The following is a 15215-nucleotide window of genomic DNA, read 5'->3' on the forward strand; positions in this document are numbered from 1 at the left end:
TATAAGCATTCCCTGACATGGCCAGCTGAATGTAAGTTTCTTTTCCTTTTTTATCTTTTTTGATACAAGGTCTCATCTTATAGTCCAGGCTGACCTGGGACTCATTCTGCCCAGTCTGGCCTTTAATTTGTGGCTACCCTCTTGTCTCAGGTTCCCAAGTGCCAGAATTATAAAGATGAGTCACCATGCCTGGCTTAACTCTTATAGCAGTTTTAAAGAAGTAAAAAAAGAATTAAGATCCTTTTAACCTCAAAGACTTTGGTCATAGTATTGAAAACAAACTTATTTTCCCCGTTATTTAGTATGGTAGATACTGCTTCCATGAGATTCTCTTATTAGAAACAAGAAACCATTGCTTACAATGTAAAAACAGAGCTCAGGAGAGAGAGCTTTCTCCAGTCCTAAACTGGCCTCTGGAGGGAGAAAAGGAAACAGTAGTTTTCTCTAAGCAAAGTCAGTACCTGAGGAGAAACAGTACGATATGCAGGGCTCTGGGAAATGAAACACAGCAATATAATGTCCTGAGCCTCTGGGCTTTCTTCATGGTTACATTGGCTTGGCCATAGCTCTAGAGCAGCCATAACACTACCACAAAACACATACAATCTCCCAAATGGACACTCGTAATACCACTACTGTGAAGTACCCTCACAACTCACTCCTGGTCTGATGGAAATTCAACTGAACCACCCAACAATTTGATATGAATTAGCTCAGCTCTCTCTTTCTGTCTCTGTCTCTCTTTCTGTATATATATGTATATATAAGCATATATACATAGTGTGTATGTGTGTGCATGTGCACGTGCATGTGTGTATGTATGTATGTATGTGTGTGTGTGTATGTATGTATGTGTGTGTGTATGTATGTATGTATGTATGTATGTATGTATGTATGACCTATTGGCCAGATGTTGAGTGAAAGATTCTCCAAAAGGATTCAATGGTTTAGATGACAGAAAAGTACCTCCTGGATCAAAAATTGCCTTCCCTTCTGGAGGTTGAATCCTGAGGGAGACTTGGATTTGCTTTATCCCTCTCTTCAAATTCTTTACTTCACAAAAGGAGAAAATGCATTCTGTGGGTCAAACAACCTGCTTTTAAAGGCCAGGAGAGGGTCCAAAACAGAGATCACACATGTAACTTTAATTCCAGGCACATTAAATAAAATTCCATGTGGTCCCTTTAAGTAGGGCTTGGGGGAACTTAAGATGAATCCCTTCATATTCATTTGAGGGCAATCTCATAATTTCACGTCAACCTCTAAAAATTACTTGTGTTTTACATATATGAGTGCTTGCCTGTATGTATGTATGTATGTATGTATGTATGTATGTATGTAACTTTTCTGTAAAAAGAATGATGTGTAGCCAAACCCTGGCACGGGGATGAATCTGACAACATCAAACTAAGTAGAGAAGAGAGTTATGAAAGGCTGTATATGTATTGCATGGTGATATATGGAAGGTTCAGAGCAAGCAAACCCATGGAAACGGGAAGTAAAGCATCAGTTAGCTTAGGGCAGGAGGCTTTTGAGGAATGGAGTGGGGCTGTTGGTGCATACGTGTGTCTCTCTCAGAGATAAGAACATTCTGGAAGTTAGATACTAGTGTCTAACACACAATGTCACAAATACGCTATAAGGCTTATGGTCATGTAACCACACCACAATAAGGTGACTTTTTGTCACTGTTATTGTGAAAATATGCCCAGTTTTAGATTTTTCTCAGTTTCTCATGTGTATTTGCTCAAATCTCTGGATTTCAATCTGCAAATCATTTTAGGAGATGTAAAAATGCCAGCAGTTGACAAAACTGTTTCACACAAGTATAACACTGCCATCATGAAGAAGATTCCACTCCACTGTTATCTCTCTCGCTGCCAAAGAGTTAATTAACTGGAAATGGCAACCAAGCAGAAGGAAAACCAGTATCGGCAGGAACACACGACTTACTGAATTTGCCTTCTCTCTTGACAGTTGCTTTTGTTCCTCTGATTTCAACCTTTCGTTTAAAGCATCGTTTTCACTCTTCAGATCATTGATTTGTTTCTAAAACACAAACAGTAGCACGTGGAGCATCAGAGGCCAGGAAAGGACCAGAGTCAAACAGGGGCACACAGAAGCATGCAGGGACACACAGAGGCACACGGGGGCACACAGAGGCACACAGGAGCACACAGAGGCACACAGGGGCACACAGAGGCACACAGGAGCACACAGAGGCACACGGGGGCACACAGAGGCATGCAGGGGCACACAGAGGCACACAGAGGCACACGGGGGCACACAGAGGCACACGGGGGCACACAGAGGCATGCAGGGGCACACAGAGGCACACAGAGGCACACGGGGGCACACAGAGGCACACAGGGGCACACGTGGGCACTCAGAGGCACACAGGAGCAACCAGGGCACATTCCAGACACATAGGGGCCTCGCCCACACCATCTGACAGTGCCAGGAGCAGGCCACTCACCTCCAGTGATTCCTGCTTCTCAGTAAGCATATTCTCCAGTGACTTCTTTTCCATTTCATGGCTTTTCTTGATTTCTGGAAGGCAGGGGGTTTTGTTGTGTTTTTTTTTTTCTTTTAAGGTAATAACACCCTATGAGATCACCACTCCATAACCCTCCGTACATAGATGCAGAAGCTGATGAACTACGACTTTCCATTCATGAGATGCAATTCTTTAAATTAAGCAGAATCTTCTCAGAAGAGAAGATTTATGAGGTAGGGCAGAGATTTATGGTATAACGACCAGAAACCCTGATGCCCTCAGAGGCCAAGGAAACTTTCAAAATCTCAAAATGAAGGGTAGGGCCTCAAAAGACAGGTTTCTGATTCCTGGACTGGGGATCCTGTCTTCCTTTCAATGTGCTCTTCCAAAAGACAACAGAAATCTAAAATTAAGCCCTTTCCCGGGAGGAAGACTACAATGTTTGCCATCACCTCTGATTCCCCAGGGCAATCTCTTACGACAAGTCTCTCCCAAAGGTCACACAGCCCTTTTAGGCACACATCCCCCTGCTCCTACTCTGTGAACTGCAGCTGACTCACGGTGGACACCCCACTGCTGGCTTTGTCCTCAAGGGAATGGCTTCTCCTCGTTCCTTCCTTTTGACACCAAGCTTTCCAGTGCCGGTGAGTTCCCAACAGTGTATCCTGTCCTTGTTTATCAAATCCTACCTGTTCTTTACCACAGTCATGAATGCATGAGTGCTTACCTGTGGAGTCCATACAGCACCATGCTAGAAGCTGACATCTTGACTTTCCCAGGACCTAAAGTAGCAACTACTGCCAACCCCAACCAACCACCAAAAAGGTCTGTAGATTCTTTGGAAGTCCATCCTGTTTCCTAAAGGCTTGGCATGAATAACCAACCATTATTTGCATCCTTAAGGGAAAACAGCATCCACTAACAAAGAACAGTGCACAAAGAAACCAGGAGGTGTGCCAAGACAATGCCGTAGAGGGTATGCTGTGCAAGGGAGAATCATGAGTCAGTTTTGTTTTAGTAAATGCCACGCCATTTCTATTGCCCGTCTCCTGAAGCAGGAAAAGCACCCTTGCCTGAAAGGGAGGTTTCATAGGTCTTCTTCAGTAATTCCACTTTCTCTGAGTGGCTGGCTTCGATCTCCAGCTTCGTGGTTTCATGGGCGGCGTTTAAGCTGTCAAACTGTAAGGAACAAACAGGATGGTCATTTACTCGCAAGAACAAAGGCGCTAAGCTAAATAAAGGAGCACACGCTAGGGACCTCCATCATTCATTTGCACCCATCTAACACTCTCGTGTAGAACGACCCACTCGGGCCTTGCCCCTCCCACAGCTCCAACCCATCCTCCGCAGGAACAAAGGTGGTCCAAGCACTGTGAGGTTCACTGATGGCAATGGCCGAGGCTACCTCAAGGCATAGGCTTGCAGTTCACAGGTCCACCTCAGCCCCACACTTGTAACGCTGACCACTGTGCTCTCAGCCCCTAGCACATGCCTGGCAAATGGTAGAGACTAAGCAGATACTAAACTTAAAAGGAAGGGAAATAGGGAACAGGGAAATTAGTTTATAATACTAATGAGAAAAACAGGTTATTAAAAAGGCATTAAAAAAACTACAGACCATTGATTTAGAAGCCAAATACCAGGATGCTTCCAAGTGGATTGTTTTGGGGATATTTATAACCCTTAAAAAATATTTTCTGGTACTCCTAGGAATTGACCAGAACTGTGGACATGGTTTGCAAGCTCTCCCTGTACTTCTAAGCTATAGCTCCGAACCTCCTTTACTTTTTATTTTGAGACAATCTTATAAAGTTGCCCCAGCCTCTGTGATGGTTTGAATATGGTGGCCAGGGAGTGAAATGTGATGGTTTGACTATGTTGGCCCAGGGAGTGGCACTACTAGGGGGTGTAGCCTTGTTGAAATGGGTGTGTCTTTGTGGACATGGGCTTGAAGACTCTCTTCCAAGCTGCCTCAGATCCAGTCTTCTCCTAGCGGCCTTCAGATGAAGATATAAAACTCTCAGACTTCTGCACCATGCCTGCCAAGACGGTGTCATGCTCCCACCTTAATGATAATGGACTGAACTCTGAACCTATAAGCCAGCCCTATTTAAAAGGTGTTCTTAGAAGACTTGCCTTGGTCATGGTGTCTGTTCACAGCAGTAAAACCCTAACATAAGACAGCCTCTGTTAAGTATCTAGCTGGTGGGATCACAGAACTTGTTTTTATTTGTCTGTTTGCCTGCACTGGGGATTGAATCCAGACACTCGCAAACTTTTGTATCACTGAGTACATATTTGGTCGTGTTGGCAGTTTTCACTTTGAGCCAGGGACCAAGTTACCCATGTTAGCCTTGAGCTCTCTCTGCAGCCAAGGCTGGGCTCAGCTATGATTCTTCTGCTTCAGCTTTCCAAGCGTTGGGATTATGGGTGTGTACCAGCACTGTCCCTTCTTTAACTAAACATTGCTTCATCCTAAGAAAAAGGAATCAATCCCCAAAGCTTTCTCCAACTAAGCTAAAAGGCAAGGGATAACATGAATGTAGAATGTAGCTGGAATCTAGAACCCCAGCAGATAGCCACGCCCTCGCTGGAGCAGCCCAGCAGATAGCCACGCCCTCGCCGGAGCAGCCCAGCAGATAGCCACGCCCTCGCCGGAGCAGCCCAGCAGACAGCCACACCCACGCTGGAGCAGCCCGGCAGCACAGACCTGCTCTTGCAGTTGACTTTTATACTTTTCTGCCTCCTCAAAGTAAATGCTCTGAATCTTCTCACACTCTGCGGTGTATAACTCCTTCAGATGGTTCTCCAGTTCCTCCCGGTCTGTCTGATGTTGCTGGTTTAGTTTTTGGACGTATCCTTCATACGCTGTTTGTAAGTCATTCCTAGCCTTTTCAAGCTTCTCACAGGTGCTTGAAGCAGCAACTGAAAAGGGCGCAAAGAAGAGGAGAGAGACTTTTACATTTGCTCAGTGTCTGAGACACACCACATTTACACACCACTGTGATGACTCTGGGAGCATAAACATTCACGAGCACTGCAGTTCAAGTAAGAAGTGTCTGTCCAAGGCCTGTGTGCTAGAGGCCCCCAGGGCCAGTGGATGGCGGTGAACCTTAGGTCACTGGGGCACACATTTGAGAGGGACACCGTGATGCTATCTTTCTCTTTCTCACTTTAATTTCCCAGGCATGAGGGAGACTGTTTCCTCAACCTTGTACTCTCCCTGTCATGATGTGTACCTTGGCACAAAGGAACCGGGTCAACAGACATTAGCTTCTGCCAACTGGCTTTCCAACCTGTAAATATGAGAACAATAGACATCTTCCCATAAGGTCCCCTCTGTGCCCCAAATTAGACCTTTATGTGGGCAAAGTCTGCAAAAACGCTTTGTAGCCAGTCGATGAGGGGATCCATTTCTAGTGAGAGAAATGCTAGTTTTAGAATTTTATATGTCAGCAGATAATAAGCAAGCAAACATGGCCAAGCCCATCCAGAAACTTACACCAGACCCAAACATCTCTATACAGAAACATCTTGTTCATAGGCATCTGGTACAAAAACATCCCAACAAACCTGTCCTTCAGGAATAAACTAAGAGTCAACATCTACTGTGGGCACAAAGGGCTTCTAAGTGCAGGCTAACTCTGTCTACACCTGCCAGATTTTTACACATCTGCTTATAATCAAACTGTTGTCAGTTTGAATATATAATTACAGTATGTCAGTGTTTCAAATCAAATAGGATACACAGAAACCCTCTCCCATTAACCATTGGATAGGGCTGTTTGCTTTGTTTATATACACAGAACCCAGTAGCCCAAACAGTGTGCAGCTTGGCTGGCTACTGTGAGCTCGGTGAAGAGGGAATAGATGGGAAGGGAGGACCGGAAAGAAGAAAGGGAGATCACATGGGGGATCGGATGGCTTACTGCTGTTACTTCCAACAACCAAAGGGCAGGCCAGGCTCCAGAAGGTGACATCAGCCTGCAGCTGTGCAAGGGACCTTCTGCTGTTTACAGTCTGTTTACAGTGCTGTGTACAACAGCTGGGCTATGCTTCTCACCCTCACAAATGGCTTTAGTTTGGATCTACTGGCCTGAGCTCCTAAGGAGGCTGTGATTTGGTAGAGAGACCCCTGAATATTTTCATAGAATATAAACATTGTATTAAGGGCTTTCAAAGTGCTTACTGTCTGATGGGACATACATGTTTCTGGTGGGGGAATAAGGACTTCACCCCACAATTGTAGACTATAGACTTTCCCTGGTTTCTCATAGCATGGAAAGCTTACAGGAAAACCTATGCTGGCTCCTGCCCATCCTTAGTTAGCCTTATTGCTTCTTTGCCTGAAGTCCACTGTTGTCAGTTCATCTGACAACCAACAAAGCCAAAACAAAAACAGAAGATCATCCAGGATTAAGAATGAGTGCCTATGGAGTTTCCCCATGCTTCAAGGTGTAGTTGATTTACAGGAGTTACTACATGTATAGAAAAACTCACCTCCACCCTCACCCCCAAAACAAGTTTTCACTATGTAGCTCTGGCTGTCCAGACTCACAGAGATCTGCCCCCGCCTCTGGAGCACTGGGATTAAAGGCGTGCACTGCTACTCTCAGTTTAAGTCTTTGTTTTTAAACATTCCATTAGTCGAGTTTAAAAGCTTGTGCATGATTAAACACACATAAAATACGTTCGAGCTTGAAAAGCTAATTCCAGCAATCTAGTTTGATACAGCTAGAGCCTGGCATAGTGGTGCGTGCCTTTAATTCCGAGCACTTGGGTGGCAGAGACAGGCAGATCTTTGTGAGTTCAAGGCCAGCCTCACTATACAGTGAGTTCCAGGACAACCAGAACTACAGAATGAGACCAAGAAAAAGAAAGCTAAATACGATGATGGACACATGATATCCTGATATTCAGGGATCTGTGGTAGGAGAATAGAGAGTCCAAAACCAGCCTGGGCTAAATGGGAGTACAAAGCTAGCCTGAGCTACACAACAAGAGTCTCTTTCCCCCAGAACCATGGGCTACAGATGTAGCTGGGTAGTAGAGAATGTGTGTAGCATGCACAAGTGCCTGGGTTCAATCCTTAGCATCACCCAAAGGGGAGAAAAAGCTTTTTAAAAAAGTTTTCACTATGGGAAAAGTTTTTTTTTTTTTTTTTTTTAAAATAGACTCATTTACAAAATTATCTCTAAAGTCTAAGTCATGTTAAAGATACCAATCAGAGATGCACCAGCTCCTATTATGTCAAGGCCAGATCAGGAAAACCAGGAAGACTTGACTGTCTAAATCACAGCTATTGGATCAAGAAAAAGTCACTGCACAAGAAGTAAAGGAAGGCTGATTTTGTTTTTCAAACAATCATTTAGATGATGTCTAGAAAAGGCTCCACTGAACAATCAAATCTGACCCTGGGAAAACACAATCATATTAGTCTCCGGCCCTTTGGCAGTTAGAAAAGGAGAGGAAGTGAAGCCATTACTTAATTAGTCCCCAGGGTTTTTCTGTAAGGTTGGAGGGGGACAGTTGGACTGATTGTTTCCATCTCGTAGAGATAAATTTCCCTTTACTTGCTGACTAATGAATGTCCTGTTATGGAAGAAAACATCACACACCCATGGTCTGAAAAAAATGTCAGTATTCTTGGAAGTGATACGGAGATGCCTTCTTTCTTTTTAATATGTGAATAGCAGGCTTCACAAGAGACTAGCAATCAGTGCTCACACTTCCTCATCTCTAAAACAGAGACCACACTGGTACTTTCCCTATGGAGTTAATGATAACGCTCCTCCATTTAAATGTGTTACTGTTGTTATTACCAGAGGAATCAAACCTGATTGTGGTTTCCTCGGAGACATGCTAGAAGTTCAACACAGACTAATGGTTATTGAGTTTGCATTCCAGCACCCATGTTCCCCACACACTACCTGTATACACACACACACACACACACACACACACACACACACAGAGAGAGAGAGAGAGAGAGAGAGAGAGAGAGAGAGAGAGAGAGAGAGAGAGAAGGGTGCTTCTGGAGTCTCCTCTTTAAATCTACTGCTACTGTTCTTTATATTCTAGACAACAGAACTTCCCTGGCTGCCTGGAGATTTGTCAGTCCTAAATGCAATAAAGAATGACAAGGGAGCGTGGGAGAGGCAAGGTCACATGGAAAGTGAGGCACATTTGGTGACACAGTGACAGAAAGGGACAAACTGGAAAAGGGAGCATTGCATTCCATAATCATGTGACTGTCCTGATAGGCTTCTGGGAAGCCAGCTGTCTGTGGGGAGCCTTCGGAGCTCCTCTCTACTGTGTGAGGGAGCCCTTGCCTCCACCTTGCCTTGCCTCTTCCCAGTCTTCCCAGTCAGTCTCTCTCTCTCTCTCTCTCTCTCTCTCTCTCTCTCTCTCTCTCTCTCTCTCTCTACCTGCTTGTACTTCTGGCTCCTTCATGCCTTTCTTTAGCACGTTACTGAGAACTTTCTCTCACTTTTCTTGATTCCCCCCGCTCCAGAACCACACCACAGGACAGGGCCTTCCCCCATCATTACTCTATACCATTACTCTATGAGATCCTGTCATGGTACACTTCCAGGGCAAGTGTGGGTCTAATCTGTTTTAAAAATCAAAGGTGTCAATGAGAAAACTAACCCAGAAAGGTAGGGCCCTGACTGTCTGACCAAAAGGCATTTCCAACTTTCTGGGCCTCTAAATCCTGATTTGTAAAGTGAGTGTGTTCTGATGGCCTCTCAGTTAAGGGATGACAAAGGCAAATATGGAGAGACTGTACAGAAAGTCAGGGCAGAAGGGGCCTTAAGTGTGCCAGAAAGTAGGGGCATACAGGAAGGTGATCATCTAGCATTACAGCCTTCAGAGTTTATTTCTTTAAATGTAACCCTTCACAGAGTCAAGTGACCTGGGATACACATGGTAGACAAGGGTCTCCTCTAAATCTCAGAAGTTAGCTCTAAGTGACTTGGATTACTCTTGTGCGTGATGCCCTTGAGTCTCTGTGAACAGTTTCAAAATCTCCCATGAAGTACAGACTTTGGGGGAACTGACTTTTTATAAAACTGTTGGCACCATTAAATCAAGTTTCCCATAAATAATACCGCCCCACCTGTCACACTTGCTGCAGACCTTGCAAAAGGCCCAAGTTCATTTTTGTTTTTCATGCAGAACTCTGAGCTGACAAGTAGGTGCCACCATAAGTCTCATTTGACCAAATGGAACTGGGAGGGCAGACCTGAATCCAGCTCCTATGCTCCAAACTGGATCTCACTGGCTCCGTCCGTCCATCCATCCATGATTTGGGAGCCAAAGGGAGAAGTTAGTTTAGGCGCCCAGCGTGCACCAAGGAACGCTCTGGCTCAATTCTCTGGCGCCACAGAAACTAAAAGAGAAGTGAAGAACAATGCATCTCTGCCTGGTCTCTCTCTTTCCTGCACTGATTAGGTAGTTTGTAATCTGGCCCCACTGGCCTATCTTCTACCTTCCGGACAGAGGTGGCCAGCTGGGCTTCCCACAGACAATGTCCTTCCTCCCACTGCAGGGCGGGTTTGAAAAGGTATTCCATCTTATGCACTAGCCTACGACAGGCTGCAGAACATCTGCTCACCTTGTCATAACATCCCATACATACGGGGAAAAAAAGAATCTAGCAATGAAGGTGGGTCAGAGACAGAAGTATGGCTCAATACCTGGCAGTGTGTTTGAAGACTCAGGTCTGAGAAATAGGAGTCCCCGTGTAAAGTACCAGGTTTCAATCAAAACAGTGCAGTGCCCGCCCTGCCCCCAAGTCAAGCATTAACTATTCTGCCATGGCTCCTTCCAGATCAGTTGCTTTTAGGGCAGAAGAATCAAACAGTGCTGGTACAAGTCCTCAGGCATGCGTAAACTTTAGACACACACACCTTTTCACACATAAGGAACATCCTAAATAGTGCGGTATCTGGGTGTAGTCCCAGGTACTCTGGTGTCTACATCATCTGGATGATATCAAAAGTGCAGATTTCTGGACTCCACCCCAAACTTGAATGAGTTGGAACTGGTGGGTGTGAGAACAGGAAATCTATTTGATCTCACAGTGATGTTTGTATATCCGTGTTCTAGACAAGTAACCCAGGGTTAGGGACATTTGAAAGTTTAGAGTCAGGAAGAGACCAGGACAAGAAAGAAATCTCATGGACGCTCGGAACCAGGTGCTGTTGGCAGTATTTTGCTTATCTGTGGGTAAAAGAACATGGACTTTTGGCTATCAGTAGAGCCAGCCAAAGTCCAAATTTAGGAAAGACACCAATAACAAGAGAATGACCCAAGTCTGAGGTAGCCATCGACTCGTCCTTCAAAACACCTCACCAAGATAAAAAGCTTTAGGTGGGATTTCCCCATGTTATTTTATTAGATTCTATAGGAAGAAAGGAAGGAAGGAAAGAAGGAAGGAAGGAAAGAAGGAAAAAAGAAAGGAAGGAAGGAAGGAAGGAAGGAAGGAAGAAAGAAAGAACGAACGAACGAACAACTGTCTTGAAATCAGCTATACAGAGTGTCTAAATCTCTTTAGACACAGGCTTGTTACACCAGAATTATGATCCAAACTGGGATGGTGAACGTCCTCACACATTCCCTGAGGTGTGAGCCAGCCTACGGGGGCTTCACTGGGGGAGTGCTCAGCAGTGGCTCAGATTCTGCCTTTGACAACTTGTCTTTTTTTTTTTTTTTAAAGTAGGTCAGAAGATATTCTGATTTAGCAATAGCGGGGGCATCTTCTTCCCTGCTTGATTAGAAAAGATTCCCATAAGTTGTTAGTGGCCAATGCATGCTTACAGTGGTATCAAATGATTTCCCTCTGTTTTATGAAGTCACACTTAAGTGCTTTCTTTCTGTCAGGACAGACAAATCTGGTAGCCTGGCCACTTTGGATTTTTATCCAAAGCCTTTGTTTGGCTCCTGAGTTGGCTAGCAGTAGGAAAGCATACTGGGCCTTAAGCCTCAGTTTCTTTCCTTTTATACAATATCGACTACTTAAACTGCTCTGTTTAGGAATGAACAGATCCCAGAGAATGTCCCCAACATCTGTATGAATTTCTACATGCCAAGAGGAAAGTTAATGAGGTTTTACGTACTTATCCTAGACATTTTAGCAATGTTTAGTGTATTAAGGGACAAAATCTCCAGTTCAATGAATTAACAAGCAGCTGGGGCTACTTAAATAAAACGATGTGTGAGTTAGCTCTAACTTCTTATATAAACACATCTTGTCTTTAGATGAGTTTCACCCAACTTTCAAACAAGCTAATGTTACTTTTTCTATCCTTCCGGTCACTGCGTTCACATTAAGTGTGTGTGTGTGTGTGTGTGTGTTTTCCTTGGGGCTAGAGTTATGGTTCAGTGGTAGAGGATTTGTCTAGCATATACAATATATACAATGCCTTGGGTTTAATCTCCAACACCACAACATATATATATATATATATATATATATATATGAATGAAAAGTGTAATTTTAAGGACACCAGAAACCTCAAAGATTACAGTAAAAGGTGTCCGTACACACAAACACGTTTTATTCACAATGTCTTTCTCAGTGGCAAAAGGTTGCTTTGGATGTTGACCGTGACAAGCAACAGTCAACTACTTGCAAAGACTGACATTCAAGATTCTCTGGTGAACTGCTGTCATGGTGAAACCAAGCACTCCCAACAGAATTACATGTCACCATTATTACCATTTATTCTGAAAGACAGAAATATTATTTTTTAAGGAAGTTCTTAGGAAATGTCTGTGCGCAGAACCCGTCAGTTCTGTGCAGGGAGAAGCCCACCTTCCCTGTCTCCCTCCATCTTAGGTTACAAACTCTACTCTTTTCCTGCTCTCTATGCATCTGTGCGCCCAGGCCTACACACCTCACAGAGGGGAGTGAGTGGCTTTGCCTTTGAAGACCTCATAGCTCTAAATGGCTGGAAGAGGTACAGAAGCAAAAAGCTCTAAGTGAGAGTCTTAATGTTACCCAGTAACCAGAGGGTAGAAAAAAGAAAAATTAACCTGTCTGAGAGGTTTGAGTGAAACTCAACTGAAGACAAAAAACAGAACTTAAAACAATGAATTAATAAAGAATCTGAGAGGCCAAAGAAGAAGGGTAGCATGGTAGAGAGAGCTGTGCAGATATGCAGAGGACTCCGGAAGCAAGGGACCATGCAGGAGAAAGTGCCATCTCACTGGGCCAGCTCACCTAGAGGCAGGGCCTCTACAGAAGCACATATCTGCCGCTTGGGAGGGAGGGGCTTAAAACATACACTTGTGAGTCACGGTAGCCCTCTACAGATGCTCCACGATCATTAAAAACATCTTCAGTGAAGGCTGCAAGGTGCCCTGGAAAAGTACTGGCCTTGTTAAAAGAATCCAAAGACTGACTAAACAACCCCAGAAGCAGGGCCCTCTGCTGATGAAGCCAGATGTGAATGAGAAGACAGGCTACACTTTCATTTATATGAAATTCAAGAAGCGACAACACTGGTACCTTGGTCATGAAACCCAGATCAGTTTTTGCTTCTAAGGGAGGGGAGGCTTAAGGGAGTTTTTTGTTCAATGCAAGCGGAGATTATATAAATCTGATTATATAAAACTGATGGATTGGCTAGATAGCTCAGGGAGGACCCACGGCTTTCCACAAACCTAAGAACCGGAGTTCATGGGTGGAACCCACAGCAGGGAAGGGAAGAACCCGGTCCCGGAAGCTGTCCTCTGACTTCCACACATTCGCTGTGGCATACACATGTGGGTGACACATACAAATAAATGTGATTAAAAAAATATTATGGGACAGACAGAGGTGCAAAGATCTAGTATAGAGTCAGCCTAGTCTACATTATTGCTAGGCTGTCTCAAATAAACAAAAGTGTGATGGCACAATAGATATTATTGTATATAGAATATGCTTTTCTGAAATAATGATGGTACAAAGTTATACATGTTCTATAAACAAAGGCAAGGGGCCATGCAAAAGTACGCCAGGATAAAACTATGGAGTACTTCTTGTTTCTACACTGGTCTTTAAAAGTGAAACTCTCAAATGCCAATAAACATAAGACACTAAGCTATGGAAATGGAGAGAGTTCAGTATGATTTTCCCTGCAGAGGAAAGACTCTCCTCATTGAACACCATATAGTCTGGAGATAACAGAAGAACACAAGTTGCATTAAATACACCAGTGCAAGGTCCGAAGGTCACTGGCATAGGGGGAGTGCCTCATGGTTTGGTTCTGTGTAGACAGGTTTCTTGAACAGGTTTGTCCAAGCAAAGGGCTTTCCATGAAGGGATGTGGGCCGGATAGGAGAAACATGCTGGTGGCATGTCAGGTGAAAAGGCTTGACTGGGGAAGAGACTATCAGAGGACGAAATGAGAAGGCATCCGGAAAGTCTGCCGATGGGGAAGATGGACAGAAGCCATTAGACTGTGAAGGGCAAAGGCACAGACAATTGCAAGTTGCAGGATTCCCTGGAGTTTCTTTCACTCTACACAGTTCTTCAAGTGTGAGACTCTTGTCCCAGTTTTCAGGCAGACGATAAGGAAAGATCACACAGTTGAACAGTGACTTCCGCAACCCCTGGTTATTCCGAGGGACAAGGTGGACACTTGGATGGTGGAAGTGAGTGATGGAAGGTCAGAAGACAGCAGCAATCTCTAAGTCGCCTGTAAAACATCGGGGTCTAGGCCTCACCACCTCATATACTTTACTGTTCTGTTCAGACTCCACACTAGTCCAACAGAATACATAAGACATCACCAAAGGGAAAACTCTGTGTACTCAAAAATGTTAAGTAACTCCTAACTGGGAGTGTATGAATAAAAACCCTACACCTTCAGCCAGGCAGTGAGGGTGCAAAACCTTTAATCCCAGCACTCAAGAGGCAGAGGCAGGAGGATCTTGCAGTTTGAGGCCAGCCTGGTGTACAGATTGAGTTCCAGGACAGCCAGGGCAACACAGAGAAACTCTATCTTGAAAGACCAGACGAGACCAAACCAAACCAACCAAAACAAACCCCCTAATCCACTAAGGCAACATTAAAGACCAACAAAGGACTGGTCGGCGGTCTCCCTGACCTGGGGACTTCTAATAGTATTCCATCTGTTGACTATCTCTTCCTATGGCATGGTTTATGCTTTCAATGTCACCAATCACTATACAGCTATAACTGACTTTGTTTGTATGTGTGTTCGTGAGTGTGTGTGCATGTGTGTTTGGCGCAGGCTCTCACTATGTAGTCAGACTGGCCTTTCACTTACTATGCTGACCTAGGACTGATAGCAATCCTTTTGTGTTGGCCTCTGGAGTTACTGGGATTACAGATACATGCCATGACATTAACTTAAACCTGCATTCATTCACGTATCTATGGCTAATAGCAGCTAACCACTGGCATGAGTGCTTTGCAATGTTTTACCTCCTGTGACCCTTACGATCATCCTCTGGGCACACATGTACACTGCCACTTTAAAGAGAATAAAACTGGGGCAGGAGAGATGTGACATGACGCGCTCTGAGCCGCCCAGCTCCCAACCCAAGGATTCGAACCTGGAGACACACAGTGCTATACCTTTTATTGCCTCAAATTGGAAAACTGAGGTCTTGGCTTTGGCATATAAACCTTTATCTTTTTTCCACTCTGGCCCAATACACAAATCGAGATGAAAGCTTCAAGAACTTTCTTTTTGAGCCA

At 44.4% G+C, this 15215-nt stretch overlaps 1 protein-coding gene across 7 annotated transcripts in view; it reads right to left on the bottom strand.

The window, feature by feature from the left end:
* The window catches only part of Mtus1 (microtubule associated scaffold protein 1), a 141994-nt gene that overhangs the window by 7858 nt on the left and 118921 nt on the right, over positions 1-15215 (bottom strand). For all 7 annotated transcript variants that reach the window (XM_076914049.1, XM_034520024.2, XM_034520023.2 and 4 more), the window contains 4 exons: positions 5208-5422; positions 3571-3676; positions 2477-2550; positions 1954-2049 (listed from right to left, as the gene is read on the bottom strand). In XM_076914049.1, the coding sequence (XP_076770164.1) occupies positions 1954-2049; positions 2477-2550; positions 3571-3676; positions 5208-5422 (491 nt within the window). The remainder of the gene's footprint in view (positions 1-1953; positions 2050-2476; positions 2551-3570; positions 3677-5207; positions 5423-15215) is intronic.

Source organism: Arvicanthis niloticus, chromosome 16 (genome assembly GCF_011762505.2).
Source record: "Arvicanthis niloticus isolate mArvNil1 chromosome 16, mArvNil1.pat.X, whole genome shotgun sequence".
NCBI classification, from domain to species: domain Eukaryota; kingdom Metazoa; phylum Chordata; class Mammalia; order Rodentia; family Muridae; genus Arvicanthis; species Arvicanthis niloticus.